Source organism: Grampus griseus, assembly GCF_964374135.1.
Source record: "Grampus griseus genome assembly, chromosome: 3".
Taxonomy (NCBI): Eukaryota; Metazoa; Chordata; class Mammalia; order Artiodactyla; family Delphinidae; genus Grampus; species Grampus griseus.
The window spans coordinates 152830055-152851061 of NC_139019.1; the positions used below are offsets into that span (position 1 = coordinate 152830055).

General features: G+C 44.5%; 1 protein-coding gene across 7 annotated transcripts in view; it reads left to right on the forward strand.

Annotated features, from left to right (window-relative positions):
* Window positions 1-220: 220 nt before the first annotated feature.
* The window catches only part of NSD1 (nuclear receptor binding SET domain protein 1), a gene marked incomplete at its 3' end in the record, with an annotated part of 136853 nt that continues 116066 nt past the window's right edge, over window positions 221-21007 (forward strand). For 2 of the 7 annotated variants that reach the window (XM_082650802.1, XM_082650804.1), the window contains exons 1-3: window positions 1085-1127; window positions 2254-2367; window positions 3108-3197. In XM_082650802.1, the coding sequence (XP_082506928.1) occupies window positions 2338-2367; window positions 3108-3197 (120 nt within the window). In that variant the 5' untranslated portion in view covers window positions 1085-1127; window positions 2254-2337. Of the gene's footprint in view, window positions 333-799; window positions 847-1084; window positions 1128-2253; window positions 3198-21007 lie in introns of those variants that run through there. The other 5 variants (XM_082650798.1, XM_082650801.1, XM_082650803.1 and 2 more) reach the window with 4 other exon arrangements.

Sequence of the window (21007 nt, forward strand, 5' to 3'; positions counted from 1 at the left end):
GGGGAAGGGAAGGGGTGGTGGGTGAGGGGCTGTGGGGACCGCAGGGCCGAGTCCCCGGCCTGTCTGCGCTGCTCTAGGGTGGCTGCCTTTGGTGCCTGGACGAGCCAGCCCCCTGCCTCGCGGGCGTCGGGCCTGCGGCAGAAGGGAGCCCTGGGGCTGTACAGGCTTGGCTCGGGGAGGCAGACCCGAGCTGCTGCCTCCATTTTGTTTCCTGCTCAGCTTGGTCTGTAGTGGTGGTGGTGTGGGCTTGGGGTGCGGCCGGGCAGGGGGTTCACCTGCGGCCGCGCCTGCTCGGGGTTTGAGGCCTCGAAGACCCCAGCCCCAGCCCCCAGGTGAGCCCCGCGGTAGGAGGGGGGTTGCCTTGGCCTCGGGCCGAGCGGAGCGGGCTGAGGGCAGGTGCCCAGTGGATGGGGAACCAGGGCTGTAACCTAAGATGGAGGCCGGGACTGACGCGGGCCCGAGCGGGGCTGGCGGGGCGGTCGGACAGGCCTCAGCCCGGCCAGGTGCCGCCGGGGCTGGGGCTCGAGACCGGTAGGGTGCTGGAACCGTGTGCAGCCCGGGGCCGGCGCAGCTCCCTGAGGTAGGTGAGGGGATCGGAGTGCCACCCACGACGCCCGCAGGCCCCGACACTCCGGTGAGGCGCGCGAGGCCCCTGGGGAGCCCGCCTCAGGCCCCGCCCGGGCAGCCGGGCCGGCCCGTAGGCCCGGGCCGCGAGCTGGCGCGCAGGGGGAGGAGAGGGGGCGGCAGCGGCGGCTCCGCTGATTGGGCGGCGCGCTCGCGAGCCCGACTTCACCCGCCCTGAACCCCGAAGAGTGAGGCAAAGGAGCGCGCGCCTTGGGGGAAGGGGTGCGCGCGCACTCGGGGCCCTAGCCGCACGCGGGCCGGCGCGAGGCGCTCGGTCGCTCGCGCCGCCGCGGGGGCGCGCGCGGTGGGGGTGTGAGGAGGAGGAGGCGGCGGCGGAATAGGCCGGGGCAGGTCGCATTCGCTGCCTTCTACCCTGAAGAGAGACGCGGGGGGAGGGGGGTGCGGTGAGCGGCTCCGCGCTCTCCCCACCGCTCCGCTCGCGCCCCAGTGTAATGAGGGTCACCCCCTCCCCCCAGCCGGCCCGGGAGGGGGCACGGGGCACGGTAACTAGTGCGCTGGGGTGGGCGGCGGGCAGGAGCGAGCGGAGGGGGGAGGCGGGCGGGCGGGGAAGATGGTGGTGGCCGTGAGGTGAGGGGCGCGGGGGAGGGCCGGGCGCGGCACAGGGTTGGTGGCCGGCGGCGTTGCAGCCGCAGGCCCCCTCCCCCTCCATCACTACCAGCCGGGCTCAGGCCTAGCCGGCCGGGACGCCGCGAACTTCCTCCCCGCGCGGCCAGTGCCCCGCCGGCCTCCCGCGCGCACCTCGGCCTCCGCCTCCTTTCAGGTAGCCGGCTGGGGGGCACGGGGCCGGCTGCCCTTCTGCAGCAAACTTTGCTTGTTGCTGAATATTGATGAGTGAGATCGGCTCGGCCAGGAGGTGCTGCCGGCGCTGCGGGAAGGAGCGCGGCCCGGGCAGGCGGCGGCGGCGTCGGCAGCAGCCATGTTTGTCAAGCTGTAGCAGCTGCTGCTGCCCTGACTCGGCTTCACTGGCTGCCTCCGTTTCTCCCCCTGCCGCGTTCCAGCCTCTGGGCCCTGCAGCCGTGGACCGAGCAGGCCTGCAGTCAGAAAGGCGAGCTTCGGGGTGCACCCGCTTCGGCCGACTCGCCTGCGGCCAGAGCACGGCCGCTGCAAAGGCTCCGGCGCCGGCTGGGGCGCAGGGTGCAGCGCTATTGTGACCGCTGCGCCCGAGCGAGCCAGAAAGGATGGGGGGGATAACCTTTTTGTGCAGCGTCCCGGAGCCCCCCTCGAACCCTACAGCCCCCTCCTTCGGGAGATCCGGCCACAGGACCCCCAGCGGGGGAATGGAAGGACTATTGCTGTTTGAGATTTGGAAATTTCTACTGCCAAAGGGATTTTAATTTTAGATCAGCCCAACTGTCCACCAGTCTGCAGTGCAGAAAAAAGGGACGGCTGTTTCCATGTGGCAAGATCTGCCTATCTCCGGGAAGATGGAGTTTGCGGAGTCTCTCCGAGGCCATTTTTCCATCGTCAGCTGGGGAACTTTTTCCGCCCATGGAAGTGCAGTAGAACTAGGCTTCGAGGCCACTAGGCCTCTTGAAGTGGCTGCCATTTTGAAGATAAGAGCCAAATGGCCTATTAACTCAGATTAATTGCTGTGTTTTTGGATTCCAGGTTGATGCTGACCCAGGATGGATCAGACCTGTGAACTACCTAGAAGAAATTGTCTGCTGCCCTTTTCCAATCCAGTGAATTTAGATGCCCCTGAAGACAAGGACAGCCCTTTCGGTAATGGTCAATCCAATTTTTCTGAGCCACTTAATGGGTGTACTATGCAGTTATCGACTGCCAGTGGAACATCCCAAAATGCTTATGGACAAGATTCTCCATCTTGTTACATTCCACTGCGGAGACTACAGGATTTGGCCTCCATGATCAATGTAGAGTATTTAAATGGGTCTGCTGATGGATCAGAATCCTTTCAAGACCCTGAAAAAAGTGATTCAAGAGCTCAGTCGCCAGTTGTTTGCACTTCCTTGAGTCCTGGTGGTCCAACAGCACTTGCTATGAAACAGGAACCCTCTTGTAATAACTCCCCTGAACTCCAGGTAAAAGTAACAAAGACTATCAAGAATGGCTTTCTGCACTTTGAGAATTTTACTTGTGTGGACGATGCAGATGTAGATTCTGAAATGGACCCAGAACAGCCAGTCACAGAGGATGAGAGTATAGAGGAGATCTTTGAGGAAACTCAGACCAATGCCACCTGCAATTATGAGCCTAAATCAGAGAATGGTGTAGACGTGGCCATGGGAAATGAACAAGACAGCACACCAGACAGTAGACACGGTGCAGTCAAATCGCCATTCTTGCCATTAGCTCCTCAAACTGAAACACAGAAAAATAAGCAAAGAAATGAAGTGGACGGCAGCAATGAAAAAGCAGCCCTTCTCCCAGCCCCCCTTTCACTAGGAGATACAACCATTACCATAGAAGAGCAATTAAACTCGATAAATTTATCTTTTCAGGATGATCCAGACTCCAGTACCAGTACATTAGGAAACATGCTAGAATTACCTGGAACTTCATCATCATCTACTTCACAGGAATTGCCATTTGTAAGCAGTTTTTGGTACAACTTAAATATATACATAAATGTATATATACAGGCAACTTAAAGGGAAACTATAAAAACCAGTTATAACTAATTGGTTTTTTGTTGTTTATCAGTTCACAGATGAAAGCCTATTGCTAACGATAAGCTCTTTGGGGAAATTTTACTTTGATTTAAAAAATCATCTTCTATTATATGAGTTTGGTTCTTTTTTGATTTTTCCCAATTAACTCTCCATTGAAGACTGGCTAAGAGTTAAACTTTAAGGGCATTTGATTGAGTTCAGATTTAAATGTTCAAGGTGGAGGTATACATTTGTTTAGCTTTTTCTTTTTTAAGTGAGCCTGGCTTTGGCTTGCTGGTATCATGAGTACAGGTGAACCAGTTAATTACCTGGAGTCCTGTTTCTGCGTAAGGCATGGCTTATATTTTTAGTTGATGGGGTGACTTTTGCTGCAGGTCGAAGTGCATTTGGGGTAAACATTCAGAGTAGCTAAGATGAGAAGGCCTTCTTGGACATCAGTCAGAATTTAAATTGGGCTGATTTTCCTGAACTACCTGTTGTGCAGCATCCTATGCTTCAGGTACCTGCCACCATTAAAACCTTTCCAAGTTTTAAATTTTGAAGTGTATAAAAATGTGCGGTATGGGTGTATGTGTATAGAAATGGAAAAAAATGTAATTCGAGTTACTCATTAGTGCTACATACTATTGTTAGATAGTGGTAAATGATAAAGTTTTTTTAAAAGTTTGATCTTACGCAGAATTTTTTGACTATTCCTAGTTAGCTAAATGATCAGTTGACTTCTCTTAGCTTCAGTTTAATCACCTTTAAAATCTGATTGTTTTAACTTGATTGTTAAAAGATTCCTTTCAGCTTTAAATATTTGATTCTGATTTTGTTTCTGTCCAGACACATTGTCATGGTCACCTGTAATGTCACCAAAGAGGGTCCCATTTCCTCCCAACATACTGCTGAAATACTATGTAAAGATTTAATCAGAGAAAATTTTATGGTGTGTGATGATAGTTATGAGTGCATTAAACATTCATCTTACTGTATAGCCCTGCTGTTCTTTAAAGTTAGAGTGAGAATGTGGGTGTGTCACTTTTGTTTCTGTTGATTCATATCTTAAATATGCTTTAGTACTCCTTGATTTCTTAGCTTGCAGTTGCAGATTTAAAAAATTTGTTTTGGTAGTAATCTAGAGTCTGTATTGTCCGAGGTATTTTTCAGGGTAGATAGGCTGTATTGGCAGCCTATTGGCAGCTCAGACAAATCCTTCTTCGTGGGTTCATGTTGAAATTTATTTTACATGTATATAGTTTTGTCTTTTGAACTACATAAAAAAACTTAGATCTGAAGGTGGAGATACATATTTCTCTAGAAGCATACAAATATAAATCTATCAAAGAAATGTCAGTGGAGTATAGGTTCTATTAAAAACAGTTGAAAATACTGGAGCCTATAGAAAGTATGTTATGCATCTAAAATGAGAGTTAACAAACTTATATAAATGTAGAAAAACTTTTTTCAGGTAGAAAATCTAAATTGCTTAAAGATTATGGACTTGAAGAAGCAAGTATCTTTATTCTTTTTTTTGCCCCCCCCACCCAGCTCTGCTGCTCGTGGCTTGCGAGAGCTTAGTTCCCGGACTGGGGACTGAACCCGGGCCACGGCAGTGAAAGCGCCAAGTCCTAACCACTGGACTGCCAGGGAATTCCCATCTTTATTCTTTCATTCCGGTTGTAGATGAAATCTATTGCTTTGATTTTCGCTTATGATGCGTGTATATATATATTTTTTGCCGTTGATATTTTTTAACTGAGGATTTAAAGCGAAATCAATCTCAAAATGCAAATGTAGTTGAACAATAAACCACACACTTGATGTTTTGAGACTATTCACAGTTGATTGGTTGATGTGGCAGGTACAGAGTGCTTACTCTGTATTAGATCCTGTGTTCAGGGCTAGAAATTAGAAAATCTTTTGCAAATGCTATTTGTCTTTTTTTCTGTCTGTAATATTGTGATAGAATGAGATTCTCCTGGCGAGATTAAGAGTAGTTATTAGGGTTTTAAGCCCTCTGTCTGGAATTAGGGAAAGACACATAGTTCAGCATCATATTGCCAGTTGTTTTGTACAACTAGCTATCAGCAGACTTTTCGCCTCCTGTCATAAACGAGCAGCCTCTTCAGTTTACCTTCATGTCCTTCAGTTTTTTCTGTATACAGTGATGTGAAATGGTTGTCATTACAGTTAATAATCCTGACCTGGTGCTTTTATATTTAATTGTGTTGATACTGTCTAATTTCTGCCTATGTACATATACAATGTACAGTGCTTTGTACATTGTAGATACTTGGAAAAAATCTTCAAGGAAGGTTGGTCCCCAGAGCTCCAAGTTAAAGCAGTCAATAACTTACAGTTTATTAAGTGCTTTGGTCTGTATTATCTTATTGGGTCTTCATAGCCTTGTAGTAAAAACAGATGTCATAGAAGACATAGATCAACCTTCAAGGCACTTGATGTTATTGGAGACAAGACTGAAACCCTTGAAACCATAGAATTATCTGAGTACTCTTGGTTTTCTTTAGTGACTTTTGAAGGTCTCTGACACTCTTGCCTGGGCCTGAAGTGACTCATGGTTTTCTCACTAGGCTTATTGCAGCAGTTGTTTGTTTGCTACTCTTCCTCACTTAGATATTTTATGGAGATAAATATGAATAGAGTTAATTTATGCTATGGTGGTATTCATGAATTTGGGGATCCTCAAAGTTCTTAGGATGTAGCCAGCCTCCAGGATGGTCTGACATACATTTTATATTAGTGATCCTCTTTATCTAAAGACTGCTAAAAATGAATACACTCAAAATGAGGACTAAAATTTCATAAGTAAATAAGGAGAAAAAGGTTTATTTAGGATTTTATATTAAAAAGTAAAATTAAGAATTATAAAAGTAAGTTTTATTTATTTATTTTTGAAAAGACACATATATATATCTTTTAAATATTATTTTTTATTTATTTATTTTTGGCTGCCTTGGGTCTTTGTTGCTGCGCGCGGGCTTTCTCTAGTTGCTGTGAGTGGGGACTATTCTTGCGGTGTGTGGGCTTTTTGCGGTGGCTTCTCGTTGCGGAGCACAGGCTCTAGGCACGTGAGCTTCAGTAGTTGTGGCACATGGACTGAGTAGTTGTGGCTCGTGGGCTCTAGAGCGCAGGCTCAGTTGTGGCGCATGGGCTTAGTTTCTCCGCAGCATGTGATATCTTCGTGGACCAGGGCTGGAACCCGTGTCCCCTGCATTGGTAGGCAGATTCCCAACCACTGCGCCACCAGGGAAGTCCTTAAAAGTAAGTTTTAAACCTTTATCAAAATTTTGATTATGGGACTTCCCAGGTGGTCCAGTGGCTAAGACTCCGTGCTCCCAATGCAGGGAGCCTGGGTTTGATCCCTGACTAGATCCCACATGCTGCAACTAAGAGCCCGCACACGGCAACGAAGATCCCACATGCCGCAACTTAAGACCTGGTGCAGCCAAATAAATAAATACTAAAAAAAAATTTTTTTTATTATGATGGCAACTATTTGTTATAATAAGGCAAGAATCAAATAGATTTTTAAAAATTTTGTCCAGCAAAATTGTACCATAGGAGATGGCATACTTTATTTTGCTTCATTTTCTCATTATGATCATAAGGAGGATAAATTTTTAAAAATATTTAAGGACTTAATCAGTTTTACTGAGGTTTTTGTTTTAAGAGTATCCATTATGGAAAATTTCAGGTGTATACCGAAAAAGAGAAAATAGTTGAATTTCCATGTGCTCCTCACTTAGCTTCAAGAATTACTGATATTGGGACTTCCCTGGTGGATCAGTGGTTAAGACTCCGCGCTTCCGCTGCAGGGGGTACAGGTTCGATCCCTGGTTGAGGAAGTTACACATCCCGCGAGGTGCAGCTACTCCCCTCCCCCTGCAATAAAAAAGAATCACTGATATTTTGCCAGTCTTGTTCTATCCTCTCTCCACTGTGTCATTCACTAACATTTCTTAACCCTTTGATGTTCATATCACTCTTTGAAGCTCCTGTCCTGTATCCTTATCAGTTGTCACTTGTTTACTGGTTGACCTAGATCAACTTTTCCTTGCCTGTAATTGGGGTGATTCTTCTTTATTATTTACATTGACTTTAAGGAACACAGCATCTTTTTGCCAGATTTGTTTGCAATTTTACCTTGTAATTGACTTGCAATGTAATACTAGTTAGTGCTTCATTAGGTAGTGACAGACACTGTATCGTACATGGGATGGATGTTTGTATAGAGACTTTTTCTTGGCCACTTAAAAATAGATATCTTGGGACTTCCCTGGCGGTCCAGTGGTTAAGAATCCGAGCTTCCACTGTAGGGGGCATGGGTTTGATCCCTGGTTGGGGAACTGAGATCCCGCATGCTGCGTGGTGCGGCCAAAAAAAAAAAAAGGTATCTTGGTGTTGTAACAATATCCACCCGGTACAATCTTGGAGATCCAGAAAATACTCAGAAACCACTCCGTGTACTAAGTTCTGTGCTATGGATGTTTACATGGTTAAGGAGATCAATGGAGAGATGAATGAAACTTAGAGCTTCAAGGAAGAAGTGGGACTTGAATTAGTCTTGACTGGGTTAGGTTTGGTTAGGTTTAGAAGGGTACTTTGGATAAAGAGAACTAAATTGAACATAGTATTTTCAGAAGGTTGGGTAGGATGGGTGTCCTCAGGTAATAAGGCCTAGAAATCCAGACTGTGGCATTTGGTATTGATGTGATAGGAACTGGGATCCAGTGAGCAATTTCAGCTGAGAAGTGATTCAATGAAATCTGTGTTTGGAAAACTTTGGCTAGTAGAGAGTAGAGGCAATGTTAGGATGTAGGAGTCTGTTGCAGTAGTAATTAAAAATTAGAATTGATCAGAGTCAGTAGTAGAAAGAAAGGGGGTAAGTCCAAAAGATTATTTCAGAGAAGGGAAAATTGGCAGCCCTTTTAGGGTTGCCTGGATTGGAGGCAAAATTGGAGCCTGGATTTAAGGAATGAAGGAAAGAGATAAGTGCAGACGATGTCCACGGCTTGTCATGTTGGTGCCTGAGACAAAAATGATTCCTCAGGGGTTTTCTCCTCTTCCCTTCTCATCATCCCAGCAGTTCTCTACTCCCTGCTTTTCTGTCTCCACACGTCTCAGTTTCTGCTCCTTATCTGACTCTGTCCTTGCTGGAGGCCCTGGTTTTATTCATTACTCTTTCCTCTTTCCCTCTGGGATCTTTATTCTCAACCTTCACTGCATCACTTTTTCTGCCTAAAAACAGAATGACATCTTCCTATTCTAAAGGAATCTTCCTTTATCCTGTAACCTCTCCGATTATCTTTCCTCTTTACTGGTGAATTTCTTGAAAAAGTTGTCTACTTTGTTTACGTCTCCTTAAGCTCTGTGAATTGGCTTCTTTTTTTTTTTTTTTTTTTTTTTTTTTGCTGTACGTAGGCCTCTCACTGTTGTGGCCCTCTCCCGTTGCGGAGCACAGGCTCCGGACGCGCAGGCTCAGCGGCCATGGCTCACGGGCCCAGCTGCTCCGCGGCACGTGGGATCTTCCCGGACCGGGGCACGAACCCGTGTCCCCTGCATCGGCAGGCGGACTCTCAACCACTGCGCCACGAGGGAAGCCCTGAATTGGCTTCTGTACTCTGTTGAAACTGTTCTTTTCAGAGTCACAAATGACACCTCCATACTTATCCTACTAGATGTGCAGCATTTTGACCACGACTCCTTTTATGACTGCTTGTTCTCTTTTCTTCCTCTTTCCTTCATTCTCTGCAGCCTCATCTGCTTTCATTGATTCACTTTACTGCTTCTCTACTGTGTGAAAACTCTCAATCTGACTTCTGAGCTTCAGACCAAGAAACTCAAACTGCCACCTGAGTTTCTCTTCCATCTGTATCATACTCACTTTTTTTTTAAAGCTTTTAAAAAAATTATTGACATTGCTTTTTTATTTTTATTTGTTTATCTATTTATTTGGCTGCGTTGGGGCTTCTTTGCTGCGCGTGGGCTTTCTCCAGTTGTGGCGATCAGGGGCTCCTCTTTGTTGCGGTGCGTGGGCTTCTCGTTGCGGTGGCTTCTCTTGTTGTGGAGCACGGGCTCTGGGTGTGGGGGCTTCAGTAGTTGTGGCATGCGGGCTCTAGAGTGCAGGATGAGTAGTTGTGGCGCAGGGGCTTAGTTGCTTCGCGGCACGTGGGATCTTCCTGGACCAGGGCTCGAACCCATGTGCCCTGCATTGGCAGACGGATTCTTAACCACTGCGCCACCAGGGAAGTCCCCATACTTACTTACTTTTGACCCTATCTCTTTTATTGCCAAACATGCTTTTCCTTCTGTCTTAATGATGGCATCATCTTCCATTTCTTCTCGAGGCTGGAAACCTTGGAGTCACTTATTTGTTTATATGATTCATAATACATTTGAGTGCCTCCTCTGTGCTATGCACTGCTAGTATTAAAAAAGGGAAAGACGTAGACTTGCTTTTAAGGAACTTTACTGTGGAAAACAAGTGTAAACAATGACAATAACAGAATGCCACGTGGTCTGATAGGTGTTATAGGTACTATGGGAGTGTGGAGGAAGGCATGCCTGGAGTAATCTGGAAGAACTTCATAGAGGGTTATATATAATTTGAGCAGAGACATGCCAGTAAGTAAGAAGGAATAGCATATGCAAGTGGCAGGAAATTCTTTGATAGGAATCTGAGAGGAGTGGGGTTGTCAGGAGATAAAGTGTAAATATAGGCCTTGTATTCCATGCTGTAGGGTTGAATTTTTATGCTATTTCCATTCTACTATGATGTCTTTATTACTGGTCTTCATATAGTTTTTCTCTCCAGTCTGTCTGGAGAGACAGACAAAATTACCTCTGACCTCCAAAATGAGAAAACTAGGTCTCTGGTTAAAGCTTTATCTTCAGTGCCTCACTCCTCTCCCCATTTGCCTAACAAATAAGCCAAAATTCAGTGTCCTCTTTGATAGGACCTCATCCCGACTTTCCCAAATCTCATATGCTACACCCAGGGAATCCTGGCAGGGTTCAGCCAGGCTGAAGCGTTAGCCTTTGTCTCCCTGATGTGATTCATCTTTTTGCATCTTAACAATGTGTAGCATGGTGCCTTCTTTGTAGTAGACACATATATTTATGGAGTAAAAGAATGAATGGTGGGGCTTGCCTGGTGGCGCAATGGTTGGGGGCCCGCCTGCCGATGCAGGGGACATGGGTTTGTGCCCTGGTCCGGGAGGATCCCACATGCCGCGAAGCGGCTGGGCCGGTGAGCCATGGCTGCTGAGCCTGCACGTCCGGAGCCTGTGCTCCGCAACTGGAGAGGCCACAGCAGTGAGAGGCCCGCGTACCGCAAAAAAAAAAAAAAAAAAGAATGAATGGTGCTATTCCAGAGATACAAGTTGGGAATGGGAGTAAATTTTAGGTAGGAAGGTGATGAGTAGACTGTGAATGCTCATCCTCAATGTACCAAATTTCAAAACTTCAGTGATTTTTTTGACTTTATCTCCTCATGCATTTAATTTCTAAGGGCTTTGAATTTGTGCTCCCTGTATCTCAAGCATTCATTTTTCTCTCCATTCTCACATTTAGTCTCTTAATTAAGGATATTAAATCATAATAGTTTTAACTTGGATAGATCCCTTGAGAATGTACTGTGCTACCTGTTTAGTAGAAGTCCCTTTAATCTCTCTGAGGCCCAGTTCCTCATCTCTAAATTGGGCGAATACTGTGTAGCCTACACGTTTGAAAGGATGCAACAAGATAATTTATCTGAAGCAGCTAGCACAGTGCTAGTTCTGAAGTAGGTGCTCAGTAAGTGATGCCTATTATTATTATATGCCAAGAGCCAAATGGACATTTGGAAGAGTTAGTTGTGAATTTTGAGAAACGTATCTTTGCACTTTTGCTTTTTTCTCTATTCTTGTAAACTGTTCTTCCTTAATCGGTAAGATAAAGGCATTAAGTATTTTTTCTGTTTTTGTTTAATAATCAGGAGAATTTGATCCATTTTTTTGTTTGGTAATCAGGAGAATTTGATTTGGGCCATAGGATCAGTATCTCTCTGCACTCCAGCTATTAAGTAGTTTAACTTTATTACTTGTTGCTTTTTGCCGGTTTTCTTTTGTCATGGATATAAATGTTTCATTTCCACCCCCTGGTTTTCAGGAGAGACCACCTCTTTTCTGGTGGTGGGTTTGATTTTCACTGAATGATCATTTCTGAAACTTTTTTAATGATCTCAAAATGTAGCCTTTTGAAGAAATTGCTATGAATAGTTTTAGTTAGAAAAGTAATATAAATTCATGGTAAAAGTGAAAAATGGAACATTAAAACAAAAAGGAACTTTATTTCTGTCACCCTTCATATGCTCCCTCTTTTTTTTTTTTTGGGCGGGGGGGCCCACACTGTGCAGTTTGTGGGATCCCAGTTCCCTGACCAGGGATTGAACCCCAGCCCTCTGCAGTGAAAGCACAGAGTCCTAACCACTGGACCACCGGGGAATTCCCAGTTGTCACTCATGTTCATTCTTTATATTTTATTAGAATTTTCTTTGTGTTTATGTACCTTTTTTATCTTTTGGTAACACGAATGGCCTGATAAACATATTTTTGAATACCTAATGCGTTGAGGATATCCATTCATATGAGCATGTAGGTAGATCTCCATTTTTTTATTATTGAAATTTTTATTGAAATCACTAAGTTCACATGCTGTTGTTAGTTGTTAGAAATAATACAGAGAGATCCCATGTATGTTTTGCTTGATTTTGCAATGATAATGTTTTGCAAAAACACCTAATATCACAACCAGGATATTGACATTGGTATAATCTACCAATCTTATTCAGGTGTCCCAGTTTATGTTTTTCATATTTTTTTTTAAAGAAAATTCTATAGTTCTATAAGGACATATTCCAGATGTCCCTGGTTTTACTTGTACTTGTTTGTGTGTATGTACTATGTTAAGTTCTCTGCATTTTTATTGCCTGCGTGGGTTTGTATGTGCACTACCACACTCAAGATGTTGAACACTTTTAATGCCACAAGGATATCTTCTGTGGTCCTTTTATATCACACCCATCTTCTTCCTGGCAGTTCCTCCTCCAACTTTTGCGAACTACTAACCTGTCCTTTGTTTCTAAAATTTTGTCATTTCAAAAATGTCCGTAAGTGGAATCATGCAGTATATATATAGCCTTTTGGGATTGGGTTTTTTTCATTTAAAATTCCCTGGAGAGTCATCCAAGTTATTGAGTATATCAATATTTTATACCTTTTTATTACTAAGTAGTATTCCGTGATACGTATCTACCACAGTTTGTTTAACCATTCACCTGTTGAAGGACATCTGGGTTTATTCTAGCTTTTGGCTATTAGAAGTAAAAGTGCTGTGAACATTCATATACAGGTTTTGTGTGAACATAAATTTTCATTTCTCTGGGATAAATGCCCAAGAGTACCATTGCTGAATCATATGGTACTGCATGTTTACTTTTATAAGAAACTGCCAAGCTGATTTCCAGAGTAACTGTACTATTTACATTCTCACCAGTAGTGTATGAGTGATCCAGTTTCTCTTCCTCCTCACCATCATTTAGTGTTTTCACTATTTGTTTTAACCTTTTTTTTTTTTTTTTTTTCTTTGCGGTACGCGGGCCTCTCACTGCTATGGCCTCTCCCATTGCGGAGCACAGGCTCCGGACGCGCAGGCTCAGCGGCCATGGCTCACGGGCCCAGCCGCTCCGCGGCATGTGGGATCTTCCCGGACCGGGGCACGAGTCCGTGTCCCCTGCATCGGCAGGCGGACTCTCAACCACTGCGCCACCAGAGAAGCCCTGTTTTAACCATTTTGATAGTTATGTAATGATATCTCATTATGGTTTTTGTTTTTAATTTATTTATTTTACTTTCTTTTTTGGCTGTGTTGGGTCTTCGTTGCTGCACACAGGCTTTCTTTAGTTGTAGTGAGCGGGGGCTACTCTTACTGCGGAACACAGGCTCTAGGCATGCGGGCTTCAGTAGTTGTGGCTTGCGGGCTCTAGAGCACAGGCTCAGTAGTTGTGGTGCACAGGCTTAACTGCTCTGCGGCATGTGGGATCTTCCCGGACCAGGGCTCGAACCCATGTCCCCTGCATTGGCAGGCAGATTCTTAACCACTGTGCCACCAGGGAAGCCCTCATTATGGTTTTTATTTGCATTTCCCTGATAGCTAATGATGTTGAACATCTTTTGTTTGTTTGTTTGTTTTTGTTTTTGCTGTACACGGGCCTCTCACTGTTGTGGCCTCTCCCATTGCGGAGCACAGGCTCCGGAAGCGCAGGCTCAGCGGACATGGCTCACAGGCCCAGCCGCTCCGTGGCATGTGAGATCTTCCCGGACCAGGGCACGGACCGCCGTGTCCCCTGCATTGGCAGGCGGACTCTCAACCACTGCGCCACCAGGGAAACCCTGAACATCTTTTTGTGTGTTTATTTCCCATCTGTATATCCTCTTTGGTGAAATATATTCATGTCTTTTGCCCATTTTCTAATTGGATTGTTTGATTTTAATTGTTGAGTTTTGAGAGTTCTTTATGTATTCTAGATGATCTACATTCTTTATAATACCTGTACACAAGTCATAATTTTTAAGTATTGTTTCTACTTTTAGATAACTTATTAAAGAAACAATAAAATCATACAGACTTGTGGGTTCCCCTTAATAAATTGGAACAGATTTTAGTGTTCGTTACTGTTCTTAGGTGAAATTACTTTATTAAGGCCTCTAAAGTTCTTTTTACATGTCCAGTGACCTTACATAAAATATCAATACCATAGTACTGTGTTAAAGATTGTTGGAAGGATAAAATCCATTTTGGAGGATGAACAATTATATTTACACATTAGATTAAATTAAAAATAATTACTGGTTATATGATGTCTCCCCGTATACCAGGCAGAATCTGAAGGTAGTCTTTCTTTGTAAATTACTGAGGGTATATTCCTCTTGGCATCTCTAATTTCTCTTGATGCGGTAATTGGAGCTGTTGGGGATCCCTGGTGAAAGTCGGCAATGTTCAAGTTTTATCTATAGCCAGTAAAAATAATAGACATCAATGCCATGCTAATAGTTATTGGATTATTATATCCAAAGGCATTTTTTTAACATTTCAGTTGGTTCAATGGACAATGTATTGAATCTAATCAGCATATGAAGAAAAAACACTTCCACCATGCCATGATCTGTAAAGAATTGCAGAGCAGTTGTTGAGAGGTAATACAGTTCTACATTTGAAGTGCTTCCTTTTTTTTTTTTAAACATAGTAGAGCTTTGAGGCAGAAGTGTTATAGTGCAGGTAATTAAACCACTGAAATTAGTTCTTTGGTGGAGCAGATATTAGAGTTTTAAGTAAAGTCTTGGTAGGTACCTTATTAATTTCATAGTAATGTCTGTGGAATTATTTCCTAAGGATAAACTGCTGGTAGGGGAATTATCAGGGCAATGGGTTAAATGTTTTGTCTCAGATGTACCTACTTCTTTATGGCTTTCCAAAAGGAGTGTACCATTTCACACAGTTCTAAATAGTGTATATACGAGTACAGCATTTTCCTCCCTTTGATAGCATGCCAACTTTGATAGCATTGATGTTTTAAGTTTTTTACTTCATTAAGTAGGTGTATACTTCTACTGCAAGTTTGATTTTATTAATACAACTTTATTGTTGAAAATTATTTCTTTGTTTCTTGTTTGTGTTTCTCCTGTGGCCTTTGCTGTCCATATCCTTTGCTGACTTATCTGTCTGGATTGTAGTGTTTTATAGCCATTATCCTTTTATCTTACAGACATAAATATTTCTTCTCAGTCTGTTTTTCATTTTAGTTAATTTTCTATAGTTGTAGACTCGAAGTTTCATTTTTCATGTATCCAGATCTGTTTGGAGTAGTTTCTTTTATCGATTCGAAGCTTCTATATGTTGGATAAACCAACTTTACACACTTGTAAAAATTTGAAGAAATTCTGTCTGCTACAGCCTTAAATTGATCTAATAGGGATTTTATTTTAATATCCAGCACTGTGCTGATGATAATTTTTATAGTCTTTAATTTTCTTTTTGAAAACAAATTCATATAGCTGTGCAAGGAATGTTTCCCTTTGTATTAGTTATCTTTTAAAAAAAATATTTATTTATTTGGCGGAGCTGGGTCTTAGTTGCGGCACGCAGGATTTTTCTAGTTGTGGCATGCAGGCTCTTAGTTGCGGCATGTGAGATCTAGTTCCCTGACCAGGGATCGAACCCAGGCCCCCTGCATTGGGAGTGCAGAGTCTTAACCACTGGACCACCAGGGAAATCCTGTATTAGTTATCTATTCTGCCTAACAAATTACCCTCAAACTGAGCAGTCTAAAACAATAAACATTTCTCTCACACAGGGTTAGGAATCAGGGAGTGGTTTAGCTGGATGGTTCTGGCTCAGTCTCTCACGAGATTACAAGCAAGATGTCCATCACTGCTGCAGTCATCTGAAGGCTGTAGGATCCTTGTCCAGTATGGCTCACTCATATGGCTGTTGGCTGAAGGAGGCCTCAGTTCCTTGCTATGTGTGCCTCTCCATAGGGCTGCTCACAGTATGTAGCTGGCTTCCCCCAGAGTGAGTTGTCCAAGAGAGGAGAGACCTAGCAAGGAGATCCAAGGAGATACAATGTGGTAGGGGAATACCCTGAAGTGTGGATCACTGGGGGCCATCTAGGGCAACTGGTTACCACGCCCACCCAATAAGAAATAAGTAGTTTTAATTAAAGGAGAAAGCTTAAGTATACAAAGTAGTGACACTTTAAAAAACGTATTTATTTATTTATTTATTTTTGGCTGCTCTGGGTCTTAGTTGCGGCATACATGATCTTCGTTGTGGCATGCAGGAACTTTAGTTGTGGCATGAGGACTCTTACTTGCGGCATTCGAACTCTTAGTCGTGGAATGCATGTGGGATCTAGTTCCCTGACCAGGGATTGAACCTGGGCCCCTTGCATTGGGAGCATGGAATCTTACCCACTGGACCACCAGAGAAGCCCCATTAACTTTTTTTTTTTTTGCGGTTCGCGGGCCTCTCACTGTTGTGGCCTCTCCCATTGTGGAGCACAGGCTCCGGATGCGCAGGCTCAGCGGCCATGGCTCACGGGCCTAGCCGCTTCGCGGCATGTGGGATCTTCCCGGACCGGGGCATGAACCCGTGTCCCCTGCATTGGCAGGCGGACTCTCAACCACTGTGCCACCAGGGAAGCCCGCCCCATTAACTTTTTATTTTTATTTTATTTTTTTAATAAATTTATTTATTTATTTTTTGGCTGCATTGGGTCTTCGTTGTTGTCTGCGGGCTTTCTCTAGTTGCAGTGAGTGGGGGCTACTCTTTGTTGCGGTGCACAGGCTTCTCATTGCAGTGGCTTCTCCTGTTGTGGAGCACAGGCTCTAGGCGTGTGGGCTTCAGTAGTTGTGGCTCACAGGCTCTAGAGCTCAGGCTCAGTAGTTGTGGCTCATGGGCCTAGTTGCTCCGCGGCATGTGGGATCTTCCTGGACCAGGGCTCGAACCTGTGTCCCCTGCATTGGCAGGTGGATTCTTAATCACTGTGCCACCAGGGAAGTCCCCCCATTAACTTTTTAAAAAATTAATTAATTAATTATTATTTTTTGGCTGCGTTGGGTCTTTGTTATTGTGCGTGGGCTTTCTCTAGTTGTGGTGATCAGTGGCAGCTCTTCATGCAGTGTGCGGGCTTCTCGTTACGGTGGCTTCTTTTGTTGCGGAGCATGTGCTCTAGGTGCCTGGACTTCAGTAGTTGTGGCACGCGGGCTCAGTAGTTGTGGTGCACAGGCTTAGTTGCTCCGCGGCATGTAGAATCTTCCATCCCCTGCATTGGCAGGCAGATTCTTAACCACTGCGCCACCAGGGAAGTCCTAGTTTTAATTTTTTTTTTTTTTTTTTTGCGGTACGCGGGCCTCTCACTGTAGTGGCCTCTCCTGTTGCGGAGCGCAGGCTCCGGATGCGCAGGCTCAGCGGCCATGGCTCACGGGCCCAGCCGCTCCGCAGCATGTGGGATCCTCCCGGACCGGGGCACGAACCCATGTCCCCTGTATCGGCAGGCGGACTCTCAACCACTGCGCCACCAGGGAAGCCTCTATATTTAATTTTGATAAAATATACATAGCATAAAATTTACCATTCTAACTGTTTTTTTTTTTTTTGGCTGTGCGATGTGGCTTGCGGGATCTCAGATCCCCGACCAGGGATTGAACCCAGGGCCGTGGCAGTGAAAGTCCGGCATCCTGACCACTAGGCCACCAGGGAACTCTCCATCCTAACTATTTTGATGTGTACAGTCAAATAACATTAAGTGTGTTCACATTTCGTGCAGCCATTCTCCAGAACTCTTTCCATCTTAGAAAACTTACCAATTGAACAACTTGCCACTTTCCCCTTCCTCCCAGCCCCTGGTAACCACCATTCTGCTTTCTGTATCTGAATTTGACTGCTCTGAATACCTCATGTAGAATTATACAGTATTTATCTTTTTTGTGATTGCCTTATTTTACTTAATGTGATGTCCTTAAGAGTTCACCCATGTTGTAGTCCGTGTCAGAATTTTCTTCCTTTTTAAAGATTTTCTGCTGTATACCACATTTTCTTTATCCATTTATCAGTCGATGGCCACCTTTTGGCTATTGTGAATAATGCTGATATGAACATAGGTGTACAAATACCTCTTCTGGATTCAGTGGGGATTCTTCTTTTTTTGGGGGGCGCATCATGCAGCTTGTGGGATCTTCGTTTCCCACCCAGGGATTGAGTCTGTGCCCTCAGCAGTGAAAGTGTGGAGTCCCAACCCCACGGGACTGTTTTAACATTTTGAGGAATGGCCAGACTGTTTTTGCACAGTGGCTGTACCATTTTACAGTTGTAATTTCTTCATATTCTTGCCAACATTTGCTTTTTTTTTTTTTTTTAAGCCATCCTGGTGAGTGTTACATGTTATCTCATTGTGGTTTTGATTTATATTTCCCTGATGATGTTGAGCATCCATTTATGTGCTTTTTGGACATTTGTATAGCTACTTTGGAGTCTGTGTTGTAAATCCTTTGCATATTTTTAAAAAATTGGGCTATTTTTATTGTTGAGTTGTAGTTCCTTATATATTCTGGATTAAGTCCCTTATCAGATATGATTTGCAAATATTTTCTTCCATTCTGTGGGTTTTTTCATTTTCTTGATGGTATCCTTGAAGCACAAAATTTTTTTGTTCTCTTGTTTTTTAAATGTTTTTGTATTTGGCCATGCCGTGCAGCTTGTGGGATCCTAGTACCCTGTTCAGGGATCGAACCCTGGCCATCAGCAGTGAAAGCACAGAGTCCACTGGACCACCAGGGACATTCCAAAGGTTTTTAATCTTGATGAAGTCCAATATATCTATTTTTTTTCTTTGCCTTGTGGTGTCATATCTAAGAAACCATTGCCTAATTCAAGATGAAGAAGATTTACTCCTGTGTTTTCTGCTAAAAGTTATGTTCTTACGTCTTACACTTAGGTCTTTGATGCATTTTGAATTTTTGTACATGATGTGAGGTAGGGGCCAAACATCTTTTGCATGTGGGTACCCAGTTGTTCCAGCACCATTTGTTGAAAAGACTATTCTTTCCCTATTGAATGGTCTTGGCACCCTTGTTGAGAACAGATATAGATTCATCTCTGGGCTCTTAGTTCTGTTCTGTCGATTTATATGTCCTTTTTTTTTTTTTAAGATTTATTTATTTATTTCGCTACATCGAGTCTTAGTTGTGGCACGTGAGATCTTTATTGTTGCGTGCAGAATCTTTTTTTTAAAATAAATATTTATTTATTTGTTTATTGTTGGCTGTGTTGGGTCTTCGTTGCTGCGTGCAGTCTTTCTCTAGTTGTGGCGAGCGGTGGCTTCTCTTGTTGAGCACGGGCTCTAGGCATGCGGGTTTCAGTAGTTGTGGCACGTGGACTCAGTAGTTGTGGCTTGCAGGCTCTAGAGCGCAGGCTCAGTAGTTGGGGTGCACGGCCTTAGTTGCTCCATGGCATGTGGGATCTTCCCGGACCAGGGCTTGAACCCATGTCCCCTGCATTGGCAGGTGGATTCTTAACCACTGCGCCACCAGGGAAACCCTGGCAGGCGGATTCATAACCACTGTGCGATCAGGGAAGTCCCTGTCATTTTAATTATAATATGTCTTGGTATAGATTTGTTTGGGTTCATCTTGTTTGGGACCCTCTGTGTTTCTTGTACCTGGATATCTGTTTACTTCGTGAGGTTTGGGAAGTGTTCAGCCATAATGTCTTCAGATATACTTTTGTTCCCCTTTTCTCTTCTCTTTCTGGAATCTCTGTTATGTTTAGATTAGCACGCTTTATATTATCATAGGTTTCTTATATTGCTTTCAGTTTTTTTATCTGACTTTCTGTCTGCTGTTCTGATTGGGTGATTTCCATTATTCCGTCTTCTGCATTATTCAGTCTGCAGTTTATTGTCTTTAGCTCAGGTTTTATCCAGCAAGTGAGTTTTCTAATTTTTCTTGGCTCCTCTTTATAGTTTCTAGTTCCTTTTTACAGTAATCTACATTTCTATTGATAGCCTTTCTTTTTTTACGGTAATCTACATTTCTATTGATAGCCTTTCTTTTTTTTTTTTTTTCTGCGGTACGCAGGCCTCTCACTGTTGTGGCCTCTCCCGTTGTGGAGCACAGGCTCCGGACGCGCAGGCTCAGCGGCCATGGCTCACGGGCCCAGCCGCTCTGCGGCATGTGGGATCTTCCCGGACCGGGGCACGAACCCGTGTTCCCTGCATTGGCAAGCGGACTCTCAAACCACTGTGCCACCAGGGAAGCCCTCATTACCTCTTTTTTGAACTCAGTGTCTATTAGACTGAAGAGATGTGTTTCATTGTTCCTTCTTTCAGGAGAATGCTCTTGATCTTTTAATTGGTAGTGGTTCTTTTGCTTCTCCATTTTACTTATATTTCTCTTACTCTATGAGTTTAGGAAAACAGTTGTCTGCCGTGGTCTTAGAGGGGTATTTTTATGTGGGAGTGTCCCTGTGTAGCCTGCATAGGTTTAGTATTTTTTGGTGTGAGGGCTGTTTTTAGTATGGATGCCTGCCACCTCTTTCCTCAATGTGTGCTGGCCGATATCCCCTTGATAGGGGGTGTAACTGGTGTTGTGGTGACCAGAGCCCACACTGGAAGTTGAGCGGGGCCTCCTCTTTGCTCTGTGGTTGTCACAGCCCTGTTAGGGGCAGAATCCGCTCCTTAGTTTTTGGAGTAGAAGGTCCCAGATCCGTTTCTAAGCTGCTGTGTGAGGTCGGCAGGATTGGAGCGCTTCCACTGGGAGAGGAGCTACTGAGTATTCCTCCACTGGAGCTGTCCACCAGGGAGCGCGCTCTGTGGTGTCACCTGAAACCCATTGTGTGGGCTCACAAAGTACACTGTTGTTGGCACTGTCCTTGTTCCCTGCTCAACCTTAGGAATGCTGGCAATAGACCCTGGTGACCCTCAGGTGCTGTGTTTACAAAGCCACCAGCACAGATCCACCAGCTCAGATCCAGTGAAGTCAGGTACCAGGGCTGGAGTAGTCGCGCCATGTGAGCTATGGAAGCAGCCTGGACCCCGGCCCAGCCTCCGCGTGCATACTCCCGCACAGCCCACAGCTGCTAAGGCCAGACCTGTCCCAGCCTCAGGGGCACCCGTTGTCTACTCATGT